Source organism: Cynocephalus volans, chromosome 2 (genome assembly GCF_027409185.1).
Source record: "Cynocephalus volans isolate mCynVol1 chromosome 2, mCynVol1.pri, whole genome shotgun sequence".
Taxonomy (NCBI): Eukaryota; Metazoa; Chordata; class Mammalia; order Dermoptera; family Cynocephalidae; genus Cynocephalus; species Cynocephalus volans.
This window is the reverse complement of record NC_084461.1, coordinates 65062703-65079385: the sequence shown is the minus strand read 5'-3', so window position 1 is coordinate 65079385 and position 16683 is coordinate 65062703. Positions and strand designations below refer to the sequence as shown.

General features: G+C 42.0%; 1 protein-coding gene across 4 annotated transcripts in view; it reads right to left on the bottom strand.

Annotated features, from left to right (window-relative positions):
* The window catches only part of PDE8B (phosphodiesterase 8B), a 230605-nt gene that overhangs the window by 81855 nt on the left and 132067 nt on the right, over window positions 1-16683 (bottom strand). For 2 of the 4 annotated variants that reach the window (XM_063087919.1, XM_063087921.1), the window contains one exon: window positions 11750-11809. In XM_063087919.1, the coding sequence (XP_062943989.1) occupies window positions 11750-11809 (60 nt within the window). The remainder of the gene's footprint in view (window positions 1-11749; window positions 11810-16683) is intronic. The other 2 variants (XM_063087920.1, XM_063087922.1) reach the window with 1 other exon arrangement.

Here is a 16683-nt window from a genome sequence, read left to right as displayed (position 1 = left end):
TTTTTAATTGCTTACGGTACATTGATGAACAAAAGAAAGACCCCCTGCATTGTTGTGGAGGGAGACAAGCAATACACAATCGGTATGATAAGTAAGCAAATTATATGGAATGTTAGTGAGGGATAGGTGCTAGGTAAAAAAGCAGTAGAACAGAGTAAAGGGGATCAGGAGTGGGTGCTGGTAGAAGCACTGAGTAGGTGATTAGGGTAGACCTCACTGACAAAGTGACATCAGAGCAAATGCCTGAGGGGGTAGAAAAGAAAGCCAAATGGGAGTCTGAAGGAAAAGCCTTCCAAGTAGTTCCATAAGCTCCCAGGAACTGCAAGGGAGCCAGGGTGGTGGAGGAGAGGGTGGGTGGAGGTCAAGTTCACAGCAGAGGGCCAGAGCATGGTAAGGCCCTCTAGAACACTTTAAGAACTTAAAAAATCTGGATTTCACACGGAAACTTATAAAAAACTGATCGAAGGTGGTAAGTCATATTAATCATGCCTTTTAATTTTTTGTGTTTCTCATGCTTTGACATATGGGGCTTTGCTGACATTGGAGAGACTGGCCCTCTCAAGGTTAACTAATTCCTAGAGATAGCAAACCAGTCTCCTGGGAGTACGCTTTTCAGAGCCCACACCCCAACCAACTCCTTTATCTCCCAGGCTCTGACACACTGTCCTAAGCACCCAGGGCCAAGTACCAGACAACTAGAGACAGCTCCTACACCCAAAGCCCCCTGACATGATTCAAACTAGCCGATTCTAAACCTTCTTACACTGCCTTGCCCATTTCCTCTCACCGAAACCAAAGTACAGCCTCTTTCCTCCCGTGCCTTCTGCCTCCTGACTGACCCTGGTGCTTCTTCGTGTGGCCCTGTGTGGCCTAGTGTGACCCATCCTCTTGGGAATTGTAACTGATTTTTCAATGGCAATCGATCCTTGATCTGTTGGCCTTACCATACTTGAGTAATAAAATCTACATTTAAAAATAGGAGTGTGCATATTTATATTATAAAGTCACTCACTGGAGAATTTCTTTGGGTAGTATTTAAAACTCTTTCCATTTATAAAAAATTAATTTAGAATGACTACTTTTCAATTATTTAACTCCTAAGCAAAGTGAAAATCTATGGTAATAAAAATATACATTTTAGAGTAAAACACTGTAGTAATCACCTTTTTAAATATCTGCCCAGCTCTGGAAAATTATACCTTTTCCAGGAAAGAGGTGGATGCAGGTAACCAAGACTGGACTCTGTTTCCATCTCCCAGGCCACAGCTGGGATAATGATACTTCGTTTCCAAGATTTTGGAATTTGAACAGAGAGACACAGAGGCTGGGAATAGGGACCCATGGCCCAATATTATCTCTTATTCATTTATTTACTTTTTTTTATATAAGGCAGTTGTTACCTGCAACCAAAAAACAAAGACCAAAAAAATCTTTTTTGTGTGTATGTGTGTATTTTGAGTGTGTGTACATATATGCGTTTTTCCGGGGAGAGGATCCTTAACGCCATCATTAGATTCTAGGATGTTGCATGAATGCACAAATAGCAAGAAACAAATAGATAATGAATTTAATAATATTAATTCATTTAATTATAATAACCTAACAAGCATCTTATTGAATACCTTCTGTGTGTTTACATGGGACCGTAGATGAATAAGATGTAATTCATGCAAAAACCAAAAAATCTTAAGCAATACAGTCCCTCTTCAGCTTTAACATTCTATGTATCTATATTTATAGTTCCTTGTTAGATGTGACCAATTGTTTTTATTGACCATTTACTGAGGTCAATAAATGATTGACTCATATAAGTGATTTTGCAAAATATATTTCTAAAAAATCATAGTTAAAGGCATGTAACTGAACTTGATCTGTAAAGAGTAATAGCAAATTGACCCTTGTGCTTGCTCTACGTAATATGCTCAACATTCATTCAGAGAATATTTATTGACTATGCAAGATGTTGAGAACTGGCAATAAAAAGATGAGAGACAGCTATAGGCCAGTCTCTACCCCTGGGTCCCCAGCCAGGGAAAGAGTTGGGGAAGCAGATAATTACCATAAATGCCCTAATGAGTGGTGACCACAGAGCATACACAAGAATCTAGGTACAGGAGAACAGTCAGAAGGAAGCAGTTTTGTTGCATCAGTCTCACAGTACTGTTGCAAACACAGCAAAAGAGGAGAAAATAAAGAACTGATCTGGGCTGAAGAATGAGGAAATTTGCTCTTTCTAGAGCAGATGTTAGCCAGCGTAGGTTCTGTCCAGGGTCAGAACACAACTATCAGCAGTCCTTACTCTGCACGGTAGAACCAGACCACAAAAATGACTTGCAAAGTGATCTTAATAAAATGATGGTAAATATTATGATTGTTTGGTGACCATTAAATTTTTTTTGTTAAAACATTGAAAACTTTCTTATTATTGGTTATAATAACTGCACAGAAAAATGAAAAAAATGCAAAACTAATATTTATTCAGTACGCTATAATTTAAAACATTAGAAACATTGAGAGTTAAAAGTGTTTTATTTCTTTTTAAAAAACATATACAAATTAGTGAGCAGTGCTTGCCACCTTCTTCAAGTCATATGAATTGTGATAGGGAGCAAGCATCTCCTCTATGCCTTGGTGGTTGTCATACTTTTAAGTTTCGATCAACTTCTGAAATTCTATCCTCTGTGCTTTCAGCATCATGCGATATCCTCAGAGTTCCTTTAAATAATGTGAAGATTTTTGCTGGCCTGACTTCCTCCGTGACATCTCCATCCTTTTTGTCACAGCCACTGTCCTCATTTATGTCTGTGTTGATAAGCTTGCATGCACCAACTTCCACTGGCCACATGCCTAGAATCTCTCAAAGGCCGCAGTGTCAGCGTTCCCACGGTCACTCTTTCCCCTCTAATTCCATTTACATTCGATTCAAATTTCATTTGTAGCATTATCACTTTTCATTTCTTCACTTCACTTTTATCTCTGTTGGCTCATTCCCTCTTTCAGTGATCTATTTTTGTATAATGCCTCGTGGATTTATCACTGAGAGACAGGGGGTAACACAACTACATGGTTTGCTGTCTGTACTTAAACTGAATAACAGGCAGAGACCAATCATGGAGACTTTGAAAAAAGTGATGTGATTGGTTGCTGATCATGCTATGCATTTGTTATTCACAGTGATAGGTGGACTAAAGAGCTAGCAGCAAAGTTTGTACTTTATGTCATTATTTACAGTTAAAACACTGCTGTAACTGTAATCAGAAAGATGTTGCTGGGGGTCTGGTGTTACTTAACTAGTTAAACTGAAATTTGTGCACATTGAAACTGTGCAAAGCAAGGGCTACCTGCACTGCTTTTCAAATGTCACTATGAAGACCTCAAATTGCCATGCAGGGCCTCCCTCTGTCTCCAAGTAGAACTCTACCTAAACCTTCTTGGAACCACTAAGTTTAATTCGTCTTTCATCCCAAGCAAGAATGATGAAATAAGGGCTGACCCAGGGCAATGGCAGGAGAATGAAGTGGAGGGGCCTGGTGTGAGAGGCTGTAGAGGAGAAGCACACAGACTGTGGGGGATTTGGGGTCCCACTGGCAATGACAGAAGCAGGAGCCCTGACTCTCAGGAGGCCTCAGAGCAGGAACAGACTCTGGGAATGATCCATCCAACCACCATCCAACACAGGAGGGTGATGACTTTCCCAAGCAAAGCAGCAGCAGATCTGGAACCCAGAGCTCTCAACTCCTCCTTAGCAATCTTTCCGTAGCTACAGCTGATGTCACCTTGCTTTGCTGGAAGTTTTTGTAACCATTCCTTTTACAAGTTTTATCAAGAAAGAGCTGGAAAATATCTTTTTGAGGATAGCAATAATCTGTCTTTGATAGCTAAATTAGAATGAAACTATTTTCTCTAGTGAAGACTAATTACAAAAAGATGGAAACAAAACTAACTTTTCTTTAACTTGAAGAATACAATGTGTGTTCATTATTATTAGTGTTCTTTCTAAATAAGGATGTGTATACATACCTCGAAATGGATTATCATCTATTATTAAATGTCAAATTTTCAGAATACTTTTTGGCTTTAAGCAAAAATCTGGTAGCAGGGAGCTTCTAGAATAGACTCCCACACATAGATCATGTAAGTTGTGATCACTGTGATCAGAGGAGGGGTCAATTCAGCTGAAAAAAAATGATCTAAGAACTTGCCTTAAATAAGTCCAGGAAAGTGATGCTGATAGCAGCAATAGCTTCATGAGACTTTTCTAAGGGTCAGTCATTGTACTGGAAGTATTTGGAATATATGATCTTACTGAACAACCCGTTAGCAGTTCTTTGGAGGTGGGCATTATCCCCATTTACAGACATGGAAACTGAGGCTTGGATGGTTAAGAGACTTGTCCATAGCCACACAGCTAGCAGGATTTGAACTGAGATTGGCCTGACCCCAGAGTCTTTGCAACCAGTATGTTAAGTAAGCCACTCTGTTTTATTTTTACCCCCTAAAATATTGGACTGAAATTCCTAAAAGCTCTGTGGTTCCACAAAACTGGCTGAACTAGGTAGAAGACACAACTTGGAAGACACAATAGTAAGCACAGACAGGAAGGAAGATGCTGACCGCAGGGAGTTATTGAGTCTGAACATTTCCATCACTCAGTGTAGTGGATCAAATTATGTCCCCCCAAAACTCCCTGAAACCTGAATTGTGTCCCCCAAGTTTTATGTATTAGAAACTTAGCCCCTACTGTGACTGTTAAGAGGGTGGGAAATCCTATTACGGTAGTTGAAAGGTGGAGCCTTGAAGAGGTGATTGGATTGTAGGACTGTGCGGTGGTTAATAAATTAAAAATGGTGATCAGGAGTGTGGCTCTGAGGGCTTTAAAAGAAGAAGAGAGTCTGTCTCTCTCTGCTCTCTCTGCTCTCTCTCTGCTTCCACCATCTTGCAATGTAAGACCCCTGGGTGGGTCACTGTCACCACCACTGGATGGACTTTGGACTTCCCAGCCTCAGAAACTGTAAGTAATAAATTTTGTTTTTCTTTATAATTACCCAGTTCCATGAATTTTGCTATAAGCAACATAAAATGGACTAATACAGAAAATTGGTACCAGGAATGGGGTATTGCTTTTTAACGAATACTTGAAAATGTGGAAGCTGCTTTGGAACTGGGTGTTGAGGAGAGACTGGAGGAATTTGCAGGAACAGGCTAGAAAAAGCCTAGGTGCTGTTGGAAGTGTAGAAGACAAGAAAACCAGGAAAAGTTTTAGAGACTGTTTAAATGGTGGTGAACAGAATGCTTATGGAAATATGGACTGTAAAGACCATTCTAAGGAGGTATCGGGTAGAAATAAGTAGGAGTTTATCAGAAACTGGGGCAAAGATCACCCTTCCTGTGAACTGATAAGGAATTTGGCTGCATTGTATCCATGCCCTAGGACTTTGTGGAAGGTGGAACTTAGGAGTTGTGAAGCAGAGTACTTGGTGGAAGAAATATCTAAGTAGCAAAGCATTAAGGAAGCTGCATGGCTACTTGCAACAGCCTATGCTGAGATATGGTGGCAAAGGCAGGATATAAAGCCAGAATTTGAAAGGGAAGCAGAGTGCAAAGATTTGGAAAATTTGCAGCCTTGCCATGTGGCAGAGAAGCAGAGAGCATTTTCAGAAGAAAAATCCAATGGTGCTAAGAAGATTAATACAAAAGAAAGGGATTATCAAGAGAAGGGGGGAAAGGTCCTGAAGGCACTGCAGAAGCCTCTGGGACCAACCATTCCATGTCAGGCCCAAAGGCCTAGGGAGACAGAATGGTCTTGGGGAACAGGCTTGGGGTACATTCCACAGGCTCACTGCCCAGGGCCACCTTGGGATGCTGCTCCCCACACCAGCACCCCAGCTGCTTTGGCTGCTCCAGCCATGGCTAAATTGGCCGCAGGTGTGGCTAGACTCAGAGCTTTGGAAAATACAAGCCAGAAGCCTTGGCAGTGTCCACATGATGTTAGGTCTGCAGGCTTGCAGAATGCTAGAACTGTGGAGGCTTGGGAGCCTCCACCCTGATTTCAGAGGATGTATGGAAAAGTCTGTAGCCTAGGAAGAGATCTGTCACAGGGGCAGAGGCACTGGAGACAGCTTTCGCTAGAGCAATGCCGAGTGAAAATGTGGGGTCAGAGTTGCAGCAGAGAAACCCCATCAGAGCCATGTCTAGTGAAGCTGTGAGAGAGGGACTGCCATGGAGACCCCAGACCTGTGGAACTACCAGTATGCAACACCAGCCTGTGAGAACTAAAGCATCACCTGAGACCAGGAATGCCATAGGAGCAGAGCTGCCCAAGAACTTGGGGACCCAACCCCCAGACCAGCATGCAGAGGAGATCGAACATGGAGTCAAGGCACCTCACTCACCAGCATTGAGATTTAATTCCTGCCCTGCTGGGTTTTGGACTTGTTTGGGACCTGTTACCCCTTTCTTTTGTCCTATTTCTCCCTTTTGGAATGAGAATATGTACCCTATGTTTGTCCCACCATTGTATCTTGGAAGTAGATAACTTGGATTGATTTCACAGATGGGACTTTGAACTTTAGACTCTTGAGTTGAAACAAGTTAAGACTTCGGGGATGAAATGAATGTATTTGCATGTGAAAAGGACATGAGTTTTGGGGGGCCAGGGGCAGAATGTAGTTGTAGAGGATTCTTAAAGCAAATGTACTTTACAGGGCCTTGTTTTCCAAAGCCTTGCAGTTTCAAATATTGACCTTGCAAAGGACAGGAAATTTTCCTCAGGCTATAATGTCTTTGGTATAAGATAAAGAATTCTAACACGGCAAGGTTGCTGGCTCAAAGACAAACTAGTTACTGCTTGATATGTAAAGATACTGGAAAATTGCTAGAGGGAGAAGGAATGTTTGCTAAGATCAAGCTTTTGTTGGTGGATCACTGAATTGTCTAATGGAATGTCATCTGACTTGTTTCACTGAAAGTTACCAGCTGATATTGTTAAACTATAACCCCACCTATGTTCTCTTCCTGGAATTTCCTGGTCTGGAAAATCAATGCAGGAAGAGAACCCCAACTTGGGGTTAATTTCCCAAGGAAGGGATGCTTCTCGCTTGAGGGTTCCAGGGGAGATTAACCACTTTGGGGCTTCTCACTGCTCAGAAGAGATGGACTTTGAGTAACCCTTTGTGGCTCCATCACCCAGGGTAAGTGGGGTGACAAATCCGTGGGGGGCAAAGCAACATGTAGTGGATCAAATTATGTCCCCCCCAAATTCCCTGAAACTTGAATTGTGTCCCCCAAGTTTTATTTATTAGAAACTTAGCCCCCACTGTGACTGTTGAGAGGGTAGGAAATCCTATTATGGTAGTTGAACTGAGGAGCCATGAAGTGGTGATTGGATTATAGGACCATGCAGTAGTGAATGGATTAAAAATGGTGGTCAGGGGCATGATTCTGAGGTCTTTAAAATAAGAGGAGAGTCTGTTTTGCTCTGTCTCTGCTCTCTCTGCTTCCACCATCTTGCAATGTGAGACACCTGGGTCACTGTCGCTACCACCAGATGGACTTTGGACTTCTTAGCCCCAGAAACCATAAGCAATAAATTTTTTTTTCTTTATAATTACCCAGTTTCATGAATTTTGCTATAAGCAACACAAAATGGACTAAGACACTCAGTCATTTCACTTAATGTGTGAAGGTAAGCTCCCCATGTGGCCATGTGATCTCCAATACATAAAATCCCCAATATAAATGGTTCTAGAAAAACCCATGTCCATACAATATGAAAGAATAAGTTTTGAAGGGATGTGCTGCCTTGCTAGGAAAAAGTTTAGACCACAGCTGTGGGATTTGCTTCCAAGTCCAGTGGAAAGCCCAGTGTGAGGGTAGTGAGGACAGGACTCTCTAAAGAGAAACACATCAATTCTGCACACCAGGGAAGTAAATGTGCTCCAGGCATTGACGAGGAAAAGGCCACTTGAATTTCAGACAGTATCATGCTGATATGAATCTACTGCCTCATAATATTTCCCCTATATTTTAATTTTCCTGCCAAGATTGGAAAATATGACTTTCACTGTGAGTCACATTACTCACCCAGGAGAGATGTACGCTCCAGCACCACGCTGCACTTCCAATCCATTCCACGCCTCACTGTGCTCCTGCCAGCTCCGTGTGGGGCTCCACATGCCCCATGTTACATGTCTTGACATGGGAGCAAACCTCCCCTGGTGAACCCAGAAATGCATCCTCAAAAGCAACCACGTCCTGAAATATTCTTATCAAGCCATATCCTCCCAAGCCCTAAGGCCTCTGGCTGATGCAGCTAATTAATACTTTTGGCATTCCAGTGAAGTAAGTGAATAAATGTTTTTTTCCAAGGGGGGAAAATATAAAACAAAATGAAAAGCTTTAGTATATAGCTTGATTTTTGTAAGACAGTCACAATGTTAATAGCAGAAGCACAGAAATACTTGACTAGATATCAAAGCCCCTAGAGTTAGAGGGTTATTATAAACAGTGAAACTGACCTCCCAGACCTCTCTGTGTGGCCAGGGAGCCTCATGCCATCTCTCTATCCCTTGCAGCACCCTGTATGGCGCCCTGAATGTAGCAGGCTCTCATTAGATTCTTACTGGATGGATCAATGAGTCAAACTCTATGTTTGAATGAGACTAAGTAGTAAAGGCATCCTTGGTGCTGAGTTGGGCTTCTTATCTTTTTAAAAAGAAGATTATTTATTAATTAATTATCTTAATTATTCTGTCCCTCACTCAGAGGGAGACTCTTGACCACCTGTAACTGCTGTCATTTGGGGTCAAACTCATGTGCCAGGAACCAGGCAGCATAACACTGGCAACATTCCAGCTCTTGTACTGGGTGGTGGGTTTGTGGTGGGCATTCATTTTATTATTATGTTTCATAGGTTATTAGTACAAATTAAAAATATTTTTGTATGTTTTAATATACCAAATAGAATAAATCTAAAATTACAGACAACTGTTTTTCAGTTATGGGGGAGTGGGAATGTCAAGGGATATTTAAATCCTGCAAAGGACTATATCATGTTTGAGAGGATAAAAATACAGCATAACTTGAGACTTTGTTAAAAAATTTGGCTTTTAAGCATGTATATTAAAATGGTACCAGTACTCTGGGAAAAGGTCTGGAAGTATCTTAAAAAACTAAACACACAATTGTTCAGGTGGTTCTAGCCATGGCATTTATGCAAGAAAAAAAAAGCATACAGATTGGAAAGGAAAAAATAATGACATGATCTTATATACAGAAAATCCTAAGGAATCCACACAAAACTGTAAGAGCTAATAAATGAGTGCAGCAAGGTTGCAGGATACAAGATTCTGCAAAATGAAAAGACATCTCATGTTCATGGCTTGCAAAACAAAATTGTTAACATAATATTCCCAAAATTGATCTACAGATCCACTGCAATCCCTATTAAGATCCCAACTGTCCCTCCTTCTCCCCCCTGCCCTCAAAATTGACAAGCTAGTCCTAAAATTCATATGAAGATGCAAGAGACCCAAACAGCAAAAACTATTTTGAAAAATAAGAACAAAGTTGAGGTACTCACACTTCATAATTTCAAAACTTACTACAGAGCTACAGTAATCAGGACTGTGTGGTATTAGCATCAAGATGGACATACAAATCATTGGAATAGAATTGATAATCCAGAAATAAATCCTCACTTTTATGGTTGATTGATTTTTGACAAAGGTGCCAAGACAATTCAGTGGGGTAAAAATGTTTTTAACAATGCTGCTGGGATAACTAGATATCCACATGTGAAAGAATGAAGCAGGGACCCTTACCTTGCACCATGTACAGAAATTAACTCAAATGAACCATAGAGCTAAATGTAAAAGCTGAAATTATAAAATTCTTAGAAGAAAACAAAGTAAATCTCCCTGACTTAGATTAGGCAGTGGATTCTCAGAAATGAAACCATATGATGTTGAATGAAGGAAACCATTTCAGAATGATGCCTACAGCATGACACCTTTCAAACAAAGCTTAAAAACATTCAAAACAAGAGTAAATATTATGAACGGACACAAACATATGAAGAGTAAATATACAGGAGGGTATCACAGCGGTTACTTTTAGAGAGGAAAGGAAGTGGGCAAAGGGATAAATAAAGGGCTTCAACAACACCTGCAATCTTTTGTTTCTGACAAAACCTCTCTGAAACAAATAGGGCACACTGTTAATATTTAATCAAAGTGGGTGTGGGTGCACACATGCACCTTTATGAATATTTAAGATATTTTACAACTTGACAAATTACATTTTTAAAAGAATGAAACATCTTATCATGAGCATTTATTGCCAGTGCAGGGGAAAAACGAAGGTGAGTGAAATTGACCTAAAACTACACTGATCTCAAGAAGTATTCTGAAAATTGATATCAATTCCTTTATTTGTGATTGCCTTTATTCAAAACTGGAGTACAAAGTCTGTGGCCCCAGAATGATTACTGGAATTTTCCACTTGTTTGTATTCTATACAAATACTTGTGGCTTATGTTTATTTTTCTCTTTCTCTCTGCTCCTAAATTTGTTTTCATCAAATTTTCCCAAGCTAAATCTCTTCCTTTTGTTTTTTTCCTTTCCCTAGATTTGCATTTCCTTTTCCAAGAAACTAAAATATTGTTCTCTTTTTCCATTTGCTCATAAATCAAACAGTACGTTTCCTCGGCTGCTTTTTCACTTTCATCTATACGTTGGTTAGCTGGTTTCCATTTTTTCTGCATCTTCACTTGTCACACGTACAGTACAAACTTCCAGGTGTTAACAAGCTACAGTTTTTATGAGGAAGAGTTCACTTATTTAGGCCTAACAGGATGATTTATATGCAGATGAGGATTTACAAATTATTCAAAAGGGTACAAACTCCCTTTGGTACCTGTTTCTCTGAAGGGGGCTCAGGAAGCTGGAAGAGGAAGGGACATAAGAATCTGGAAAGGGAAGGGGGCTCAGGAAGCTGGAAGGGGAAGGGGGCTCAGGGAGCTGCAATGAAGACACAGTTGGTGTCATTGTGAGAGTGAGGTCAATCCTGCAGGTGGCTGGGCCTTTTATCCTTGGACCCCGGTTCCCTTTGTGTTATAGAGCCCAGTAGGCTGCTTGGCTTAAGTCACATGGGACAAGAAAGGGGAGCTTTTAATCATCTTCTCTTCCCAAGAACAACAATCATCAGTTCTTGAGCACCTTCCATTACCAGGTAATGGTTCTAGGTACTTGCTGCCACTCACTAAACTGAAAATTGCCTATGAGAGGGGTATTAACAACTCCACTTAGCAAACAGGACACTGCGCCAGAAAAGTGAAACCATATATGCAAGGTCACGTGGCTGATTAAAGGCAGAGCCCACAGTCACACCCAGCTGTGGCTCGGGGCAAAGCCCCGCCCTGCACAACCACACTACTTCATCCCTTTCTGGCTGCAACAGGACATGGAGCAGTTTTCTTCCTCACAATCCACCATGCAATCCACCCATTATATGGGCAATGGGGCAATGTTTAGTCTTCAAGAAAACAACCTGAGTCCTCAAGTATGACATTAATAAAAACACGCACTTATACACACGCACACGCACAGCCATGTGTATACACTATGTATGTATGAACATGTATGTGGGGCAAGGATGGCTATCTGCTGTTGTACCCGAAGAGCCCCTCAAACGGTGCTGACATAACCATGTACCCTGAAAACAAAGCTCCTACTGAGTAATGGAGGCATACCTGAATAGGGTCCTGCGTCAATCTCATGGGCCCAATGCGCACCTCCGCAGAAGACACCTGCTAAATAAAAGACAGCACATGAGAAGTGTCAAGGCTTAACCACACAAACTGACAAATCCTTCCTTATACAACATATTACATTATGCCACATTGCAGACCCTAATGAAAGGATCCAACTTATTGACTTGGAGACAGGTTACAAAAGATCACGTACAGTACAATCCTGGTTTTGTAAAAGAAGATATATATATATATATATACACACATTGGAAATATGCTAAGTTGCAGGACTTTGGGTTATTTTTACCTTAAATGTCTGGATTTTTATAATAACCAGGTCCTATTTCATGGGAGAAAACAATTCAATTCAATAATTATTTACTGAGCACCTGCTGTGTGCTGGGTACCATGCTAAAGCTATTATTATTCTGAGATTTCAAAAGAGTAAAAATTTATCTCAGATATGGAAGCTACAGCACATCTATGGTTTATGAGCTGTTCCTATATTTAGATCTTATTTTTTTTATCTAAATGTTTTCGTATGAGGAATAAACAGCTTGCTTTTACCCATGTTTGCCATGAATAAATTATTCATCTCCGTTATATTTCCTCATATAAACTAAGTAACAGCACACCATGACCACAGAAGCTAACCCCATGGCTCCAGGAGTAAGCGTCGGACTTGTAGGTGTTCACTGGCCAACACCATCTAACTGCCTTAGGCCGCAGGCATAGAGCAAATATTTGTCTTTATTTTTAATTACTTCACTTGGATTTCTAAAAATGACTTTTCTCTAGACTAATTCGGTCAAAGGTCTTAAAGGTCCTCACCTCCATGGATCCAATCTTGTTTTTCACTAAGGGCTGTGGTCCCTTGCACTACTTGGAAGCTTATCCTGCGTGCAAGCCACCGTGCAGGCCCCTGCCTGTGGGAAGGAGCACCTCAGCAAGAGTCAGGGCTCCCACGCCCATGGACACGGCAGCGACCCAGGAGCCAGTGGAGGCTTTATTGGTTAAGAAAACAAGCAAGAGAAGCAGAATTTTCTTTAAACTATACTTTGGAAGACACTAAAATTTCCCCTTTCTCCTCCTTTCCCCATGCTTGACTCCGGTATGTTCACGCTATGGATCCTCTCCAAATGCCACATTCTTTTCCAATGAAGGGTTGGTCCTCCCACCCCACTGCACCCCGACATTGCCGTATCAAGAAATAATGCTGGTACTTTGGCCTCTCACCAGACCTGCCAGCAGAAACCTGGAAGGGCCCTCTAATGACTGCTCATCTGAGGCTCCTGGCCCTTGGTGGTGGGTCCTCAGGAGGGTGAAGTTGCCTCCCCACTCTGCTTGGGGAGGAGGCCCCCGACTGGCGGCCCATTCAGCAGGGCTGGCATATCTCCGGTCCCTGAGCCTTCAGCATTTCACTGCCACGTTCAGGTAAAAGTGACGTGCTCAAGTTGAGTGTAACTCTCTCACGCTTCTTTTCTCTAAGCAAATCAGTATCATGCAAGGAGTGTGTGTGTGCCGGTACCAGCAGCCTACGTACACAGCCCCAGGAGCAACAGCCCCAGGAGAGGAGCATCCCCAGGCTTCCTGTGTCACTAGCTACCGCCCCCGTCCCAACCTAGCTCCACTCCTGAGGCAGTTTTTGTTGTTTGAAACAGACATCCTCCTCCAAGACCAGCACAACTGCCAGAATTAACTAAAAAAAAATAATGATTAAAAATTGAAGCCAATTTGATATATTAAGATAAATTTGATTGAAAATTTGGGATATCTTTTCACTCTCCCTGAGATGTCTCTTGAGTTCACTGTATCCACCATGCACAGAAGCCTCCCTCCAAAAGGCCACCGGTTAATGGTTTCTCCGGCAAAATCAGGCTCCTAGAGGAGTTGTCCAGAGGCAGAAAATAAGTTAATGAATGAAATAATAAATCAATAAAAGTTAAAAAGAATAAAATAAAAAACAATTCGCTCTGGATGGCAAAGAGACTGAGGGAGGGACCTCTGCAAGAAAGGCACAGACTGTCCAAAAAAAGAAGGATAATTCACACCTAACCTATATGTTGTCTGTCTACTTTTGCAGGTAACCAACATGCACATGAAGTGCTGCTACAGCTGACCTCCCAGGGTGGCGGGAGGCAGCGCATTCTGAACTCTGCCAGTAGAGATCTGATGCCTGGGAGCATTCCCTAAGCCCACTCCCTGCTAGGCACTGTGCTAGGCACTTTAAACATGTGGTCTTAGTGGGAGAAGGCAACGGACTCTGAGTGACAGTATGGAGTTTTAAAAGCAGCACTCAAGCTAGAAGATAGCTTTTTCCTGTCTAATGACAGGAAAAACCCTACAACTTTCTTCCACAGCCACAACAGTTCCCTGCCTACATGCAGCATTTTAACCTCTCTCTGACCTGACTAAGCAGGAAGATGAGCTATGAGCCTCAGGGGGAAGAAAGCAGAGCCTGAAGAGGAAGTGCGAGGTTGCTGCTGAAGGACCCTCACCAGGCCCCCTGTCTCTCACAATTCCACCTGTCTCTTACATCTCTCCTCCCAGCCCCACTTCACTGTGCTACCCCCCAGATGCTCTCACTCCATCTCCACCTCCAGCTTGGGCACCTCAATTTCCCAGTTCCTCTAGCTCTGACTCACGCTTTGCTCTGAGTCTCTTGGTTTGCCTTTTCCTTCTCGATTAGTGCTCCAAGTCATCTGCCCTTGGCTTCTGTGTCAAAAAGGGGACAAATGTCCCGACAGAACCCTGGAACATGTCCATGCTGTCTCTGAGGGCTGGCACCAGGCAGTGACCAGCAGAAGAAAACCTGTAGCAGGTATATTCACAGACAGCAGTTGGCAGAGTTCTGTTTCTGACACAGGAGTCTTACTGCCTGCATTTCACCAATTTATAAAGCAGCAATTATGAACAGAAACAGGAGACCTCTTACTGAAATCAAGCCAAGAGTCTCCACTTCAAAGAGTGAACTTTGAGCAACTGCAGATGCACAGATCCTCAAGTAGTATATTAGCGCTGATTCCAGGAAGTGACCAAGTTTTCCAGGGAGAGAGGAACAAAAGTGGGGATGGAGTCATAGGTAACACAATTCCAGCATTTGAGAAGCGGGGAGGATGGGACCAGAGTGTGAAGAGAGACACACCACCTAGCCACTCTAACCACACAGATTTCCCCAATAGCCCAATGAGGAAGAATTGCTGAACTACAGTGCAGTTTTAACTGTACTGTATGACATTTATAGTGTATCAAACATTTGTGTGTACATGTGCGTATGAATGGTAACATACATACATACATATGTACATGTAATCAGGGTCCCCAATTCACCTTCTGATGAGCTAGCTCTCTAAGGAAAAAAATAGGAATTCTATTTTGCAGCATTTGCTGATTTCCATGGTGTAAGTACTTTCACCATGGCTGACCTCAATGTAGCAACATAGTCATTGACTGCACGACTGGGAGTATATCTCCTCATTTAGAGAGGATCTATGGGTGACAAACTCATTTAGCCTTTGTTGATATGCAAATGTCTATCATTCGCTTTTGTTTGAAAGTTTACCTGGATTTAGAATTCCAGAATTCTGGTTGAGAGACATTTTCCCACAGACTTTGAAGCTGAGGGAGAAGAGATAATACTTCCAGTTTGGGAGGTGGGGAGATCAAGGAAGGCTTCTTGAAGGCAGGTAGGTTGTGAAAAATAGGAAGACAAAGAGATTGGGTCGGGGGAAGAAATGGTTAGGCCTACAGAGCTGCCAAAGCAAAGGTGCTCACGGGGGAGGAAACAAGCGTCCAGAGAAGCTGGAAGACAGAGCGTATGAAAAGGAAGACCAGGCGAGTTGAGGTCAGACCCTTACAGGATACAGGAAAGGAGCTACCCTTTTATCCTGCACATATCACATTGCTGGTTTCTGAAAAGAGGATGAACACAATCAGATGTGTGACTTGAGAAAATCAAACACTTTGCCTACTTTCTGAGTAAACAAGTACAGAGATTTAGCAAAAACAAAACAAATAAAAACACCTCTATGAGTAGGAACTTCAGCAGTGAAAGCAAGTGAGAAAATATATTGCAACGATCAAGAAAAAAATTACGAGAAAAAAAAGCACAGCTCGGCTTCACTTCAATAGAGAGGGAACTCCAAGATGCAACCCAGTGGTGCAGGGTAGGCCGGTGAAAGAGACAAAATTGGGAGAGAAATCAAGTAGTTCAGGTTGGTCAATTCACCTGTTATGCGCCACATTCTCTAGAGCTGATTGCCACAGCTCTTGGTGGTTTCAGCTTCAGGAACTTTACAAACTAACTTGGCATTGAGTTTTAGAGCTTTCCTTAAATCAGCTTTCAGAGGGAAGCTGAAAATTCAGAAAGGAAATCATCTGACCTGGAAAGTCCTTTCCTACCTCAGCAGCTCACTCATCCTTGAAGGGCCCACTCCAGTGCCTTCAACCCTCTGTGAATGCTTCAAGCCCCACTTCACCAAAGGCAGAACCAGTGAATGTCTCTCTTCAGTACTCCTTCTGTTATAGAATTAGTAGCACTATAGAATTAATAGCACTTGTTTGTGTTAGTTATTTAAATATCTTGCTCCTTGGCAAGACTGCGAGTTTCTTGAGGACATAGACTCTGTCTTTTTCACAATTTTATCCCTAGTATCGAGAAAGTACTCAGTAAGTGCTATGTAGAATTGAGTTAAACTGCCTAAGATCACAGAGATTCCAAGCACAGAGTCAGGAGTGAGACTGTATTCTTGTAAACTCCCAGTGCACTGCTCTTTCATTATGCTCCAAAATTTGGAGCATTAATTCTGACTGCACTGCCTATTTTTCTGTCATGGCTTTCTGGACTCCATTCTGATTCTGCAGAATAGATGACCCAATACCTATTGATCCCTGCTCACTTCTTGGTAGTCTGTTAACAGGGCTGCCACCAGCAT